Source organism: Alosa alosa, chromosome 23 (genome assembly GCF_017589495.1).
Source record: "Alosa alosa isolate M-15738 ecotype Scorff River chromosome 23, AALO_Geno_1.1, whole genome shotgun sequence".
Lineage (NCBI taxonomy): Eukaryota > Metazoa > Chordata > Actinopteri > Clupeiformes > Clupeidae > Alosa > Alosa alosa.
This window is the reverse complement of record NC_063211.1, coordinates 3,756,466-3,762,465: the sequence shown is the minus strand read 5'-3', so window position 1 is coordinate 3,762,465 and position 6,000 is coordinate 3,756,466. Positions and strand designations below refer to the sequence as shown.

The window sequence follows — 6,000 nt, the reverse complement described above, 5'->3', positions numbered from 1 at the left end:
CCAGGTCCTGGGAGATGAGGGTGGACGTAGGCAAAAGGCTGCAGTTCCCAGAGGTGGTGCACACAACCCTGCAAAAGGCTGCAGGGTAACCTCATTCAAAAAGGAGTCTATATCAACAACTGTTCACTTTGTGTGAATGACGCTATTTTCTTCTTTTTTTATTCCAACCATGAGTTAGAGTGCACGTGTCCTGAATTATTTACACCTGTCCCGACCTAGTCGATCCTACTCATCCTGGCTTAGCGTTCATAAAACGTGTTGATCCAGGATGACAAAACAATGCTAGTTCAAGCCTCGCTTTTTGCAAAAATTGCGATTTTTTTTTTAATTTTTTTAATTGAGGGCAATTAAGGTTAGTAAGACGAAAATCACACTGATCATCTTGATGCTTATTAAAAGGGTTAAGTAAAGGTAAATAGTAAGGGTTACAGAAAATCAAGGTAGGCGAAAAAGAAATTGCGAAAAAGTTGCGGTGTTTGGACAAAATTGCCCAGAATTCACGAGGATTTGCTGAATTTGCGTTAATTGTTGCGATCGCAACATCGCAAATTCCTGGAGGGACTGGAGAGTGACAGGACAGTGGAGAGAAAGAGAGAGTGACAGGACAGTGGAGAGAGTGATAGGACAGTGACACACCACAGTGTCCCCTTAAATTCTGCTTTTGTGAATACCCTGATGATCATGTCATGTCACACTCACACATACACACTGTGATCATCGGTCATGTCACACACACACCACCACCATACACACACACCATGATCATCGGTCATGTCACACACACACACACACACTCCATGATCATCGGTCATATGGTGTTGTGCTGGGAAATGAACAATGATGGTGCATGTTCTCACACTGCTGAGATCTCAGTACTAGTTGGCACAGCCACAGACCACACAGAAACATACACACACCACAGCGCACACACACACACACACACACACACCACACCACACCACAGCACAGCACAGCACAGCGCACGCACACATACACACACCACACCACAGCGCACGCACATACACACACCACAGCGCACGCACACACACACACCACAGCGCACGCACGCACACACACACCACAGCGCACGCACACATACACACACACACACACACCACAGCGCACGCACACATACATACACACACACACCACAGCGCACGCACACATACACACACACCACAGCGCACGCACACATACACACAGCGCACGCACACATACACATACACACCACAGCGCACGCACACATACACACACACACCACACCACAGCACGCACACATACACACACACACCACACCACAGCGCACGCACACATACACACACATCACACCACAGTGCACGCACACATACACACACCACAGCGCACGCACACATACACACACACCACAGCGCACGCACACACACACACACACACACACACCACAGCGCACGCACACATACACACATACACCACAGCGCACGCACATATACACACACACACCACAGCGCACACAGGGCTACAGTGCCAACATTGACCCAATCACATTCTCTAGTCTATTGGCACTTCAGTCCACCATCAGGTGACCACAGAACTACTGTAATGTATACACACAGAAGAAGAGCAAGATGGACATTTCTACTTGAGGACATTTTAGTCTGACAAAATACTTCTAGAACGCACTCTCACACATACAGTACACACTCACATGCACAGAGAGAGAGGTTTAGAGACAAAATCAGTAAATTTATTTCAGATCAGTTCAACCAATAGCATGATTTATATAGAACATAATACGCACACACACACACACACATACAATACACACACACACACGTACACAGTGACATTTCACAGCAATTACACCCATAATATTTCACAATCAAGAGCTTTTAGCCTCAAGTATGTGATCTTACTGATCTTATTGCACATGACACAACACATTACTACACACACTCAGACACACACACACACTACTTCATCCATCCAGAGTCACACACGCACGGACACAGACATAGATGGTCATTGATCAGAGAAACACTATGACTCAGTCTGTTAGGCGGAGTGTGTGTGTGTGTGTGTGTGTGTGTGTGTGTGTGTGTGTGTGTGCTGTATGCACTCTCTGCAAAAGGAGTCTGTGTTCTGTAGTGAGAGGCATGATTAGGGCAGTTGAGGGCAAGTTCTGTTCAATGACCTCCAGGTCATAGAAAGCAGTGTGTGTGTGTGTGTGTGTGTTGGCCCCCTACAAGCCCACTAGGCTGCAGCTCTGCTTCCACAGCTGGGCCTGCAGGTCCTGGTCGTAGGACGTCTCGGAGGATGCTGCCCGCTGGCCGTTGTACAGGTAGCAGCCGCCCACACCCTCCAGCTCTGTCGCCACGGCAGCCAAGAGAGCGGTGGAGGCTCCCTCTGCTGGTGTCTGTGGGAATTACAGAGGTTAAAGCAGGTCACACACACACACACGGAATATACCCTCTACTGGTGTCTGTGGGGATTAAAGGGAAAAGCAGGAGGCCATACACACACCCAGAAGATTTTTGTTTTAGATTTTAACACATAAATGAAGCATTCTGCTGTACTCTGAGAAGAAAATAACAGGAAAAGCCAACATTTACATTACATGCCCATAGGTAGACCTGCAAAGCATTCAATAATGAATATTAAATATTATTATATTGTATTATAATAAACGTGCAGTAAGAACAATTATGGCTGCATAAAATGACAGAGGCCTAACAGTACTTAGGCCTACCAGCTGTTTGGAGTTAAGGCCTGTTTAGCCTAATTGAATAACTTGATGGAGAAGACATTTTCAGAACTGCCAACCTTGAAAAAAATTATTGAGTACTACAGTACCTCAACCCAGGAAAAAAACATGTATGTGTATGTAAAAACATATGTATGTTTTTTTTGTGTGTGTGTGTGTGTGTGTGTTTACGTGTCTTTGTGTGTGTGTGTTTTTATGTGTGTGTGTGCATGTGTGTGTGTCTTTATGTATGTGTACATAAATAAAGCAAATCAGGGAAGCACCTACTCTTTGCGATAAGTGCCATGGGATCTTTAACAACCATGGTGAGTCAGGACCTCAATTTAACAATCATGCAAAGGAAAACATCTCCTGCAGTACAGTATCCCTGTCACTGCAATAGGACATTGGGATTGATATGTATTTAGTGGCTTTTGGCCACAGGGAAGAGTGCCACCTACTGGCCAGCCACCAACACCACTTCCAGCAGGAACCTACTCTTCCAAGGTGGTTTCTTATCCAAGTACTAACTAAGCCTGCTTAGCTTCAGTAATTCAGCAAAGTCAGGGAATCTGCTGGTCTGGCTGCTGGCTAAAAACAAAAGGTGAAAGGCATATATGATTCTACAGTAACTGTCTCACTGAATTGCATTATGCACACTCAATTCTCACTGGTATCTGCTAGACAATAAGTACCAAAACATGATTAGTTCATAGATTTCACATGTAAAATACATTTTATACAACCCCACCATCATCTTGCTTGTTCATAATTCTGAGAAATTCTTGAATTGTGTGCATGTGTGCGGTAATGCGATAATGCGATAATGCGTTTTATGTTTGTGTGTGTGCGTGCATGTGCTTGTGGGTGTGCCTGTGTGTGTGCATGTGCATGCATGTGTATATGTCTACTGTGTGTGTATGTGTCATACGTATGATTACTGTATTTGTGTGTTTGAATATCTGTTTATGAACATGTGTGCATATGGAATGGGTTAACATGACCCTGGAGGCAAACATACGCAAAAAATTGGTCATCCTAGGCCCTACAGTTCTCAAGATATTCACAGAAAACTCTGTTGGGGGTACGGTCACTAAATGTACACATAAATTCATTTATTGTATGGCCCCCCATGAACGAAAGTCCACGAAACTTGGCATGCATTCAGAGGGTGTCATAATGATCCTACACTTTTAATTTCGTGCAGTTTTGACCATGTTAGGTCACAGATACCTGCGATTACAACACCTAATTTTTACTTTTTTGTTTTTAACTAGGTGGCGCTATGAAATGAGTGGTTATGGAATGGGTTGCCATGGCCCCTTAAGATCAACATACAAAAAAAGGTGGTCCTCCTAAACCCTACGGTTCTCAAGATATTCACAGAAAACTGTGTCCGCCCTACCCTCCTTTGGGGGGGGTCCAGTCCAGCAGGGGGGCTACAGATCAAAACGAAAACTACATGCCCACCAAGTTTTGTGCACCCCAGTCTTTCAGTGTCTCGGGAATCCTTGACGGAAAATCGGCCATGCGAAAAAAAATCTGACTAAACCTATATGACCGCCGCTTCGCTGCGCAACAGTCATAATAAGTCGTGACCAAGCAATAACTTTTCCAGGACAACAGATTAAACTATTAGGCTGAGGTAAATTCACAATCATACTCAGTGGAGATTGTTTTTGTTTCACAAAACGGCCAGCTGTGAGAATGTGAATTTGCGAGTAACAGTTGTTAAGCTCACCTCAGCAAGTCTTTCATTTAACCCACCAGGGCAGCAGAAAAGTAGCCTAACAATGTGATGTTTTATCTCGAGTCTGTAGTCAGAGATACATTTTAGTGTAGCATGGGGCATATGTTTATTAGCCAATATAGTTTTCCTTTCCTCATCGCTGCTAAAGGCAGGCTATGCGTAACAGAAATTGAGAGAGATAAAGCCCGCCCTCAGAAACAACTGATAGGTAGGTCAGCAAAAATAGCACAAAGAGAGGCCAATCACGTGTTGCCTGGAATTCTCTCTCTATGTCTTGTCCCTTACTCTCTCTATCACTCTCTCATGAAATCGACAAAAGTCTCACTCCAGACTATGTGAAATTACCCCCCCCCGGAAAAAAACAAAACCTTTTTCAATTCACATGAATGATATATTTTGATTCAAAAAGGCAAATTTCGCCGAAAAGCGACTTGTTTGCTGGTATGGTGTGTGTGTGTGTGTGTGTGTGCATACCCTGAAGAGTAGTCTGGCAACAGGTCTCTGGAGCAGCTGTGCCGGGCTGCAGAGGTTCTGGTAGAGGGCCGTGTCCACCATGCCAGGGTCCACAGCGTTGGTGCTGACCGGGAAATCACCTGCTGTCAGCTGCTCATGCAGGTAGTAGGTGAACATGACCAGGGCCAGTTTACTCTGGGAGTACGCCCCGTGAGAACTATAACAAGACCTACACACACACACAGAGAGAGAGAGAACAGTATCAGACTGTCATTTCTGTCTGTAGTTATGGCCCTTTCTATTTGTCTCGTAAATCTGCCGCCTGAGTTGGAAAGTGTAAATTACCCAGCTTTCTTGCGGCATTTCACGCATGCACGTTTCCTTTACTTCAGAGTACTCGAGGGTACCCCGAGGTGGGATGAGATGACATGTATTTTCTTTGCATTTGTACTGTATTGGTCATTTTAATGTCGATGCAATGCTCTTACACACTAGATTACATTGCTGCTTCAATCCGGTCACCAATTGATGAATTGCACGGTCTTGCTGTGCATGCAATACAATGTAACGATTTGTTTTCCAGCCGGTTAGCTAGAGGCTACATGTAGCACAAAACAATAACAATGACTAGCCTCCTGCTAATGCCCCTCGTGACTTGAGAGAAACGCGACAGCACAGCACTTGTTGAAATTGAAATAGGCGAAATTGAGTTACTAAAAAAGTTTTTATTATTAATTCACATTCACACACCCAACAAGGGAGAATGAGGGACATGTTCTTGTGTTCTAGACAAATGTACAGCACTAACGAGACAGCTGCTGCCCTGGTGGCATCCATGTTCTTCCCAAAAAGACTACAAACCCCAGTGTTCGCGCTAGCAACTCATTTGTACATGTTGTACAGGTGGGCGTATGAGATTTCTGAGTCAAATGGAAAACGCCATTAGTTTGTGTGTGTGTGAGTGAGTGAGCACAGTCTACCCTTCAGCAGATAGAGGTTATTAAAAACTCATTCCCACTGTGCAGAACATTCCTCTGATATGTCACAGTGTGACAACAGCAACAACAACACTCTCTAA

At 44.6% G+C, this 6,000-nt stretch overlaps 1 protein-coding gene across 4 annotated transcripts in view; it reads right to left on the bottom strand.

The window, feature by feature from the left end:
- Positions 1-1,701: 1,701 nt before the first annotated feature.
- The window catches only part of dhrsx (dehydrogenase/reductase (SDR family) X-linked), a 48,698-nt gene continuing 44,399 nt past the window's right edge, over positions 1,702-6,000 (bottom strand). For all 4 annotated transcript variants that reach the window (XM_048235636.1, XM_048235639.1, XM_048235638.1 and 1 more), the window contains 2 exons: positions 4,944-5,151; positions 1,702-2,392 (listed from right to left, as the gene is read on the bottom strand). In XM_048235636.1, coding sequence (XP_048091593.1) covers positions 2,219-2,392; positions 4,944-5,151 — 382 coding nt within the window. In that variant the 3' untranslated portion in view covers positions 1,702-2,218. The remainder of the gene's footprint in view (positions 2,393-4,943; positions 5,152-6,000) is intronic.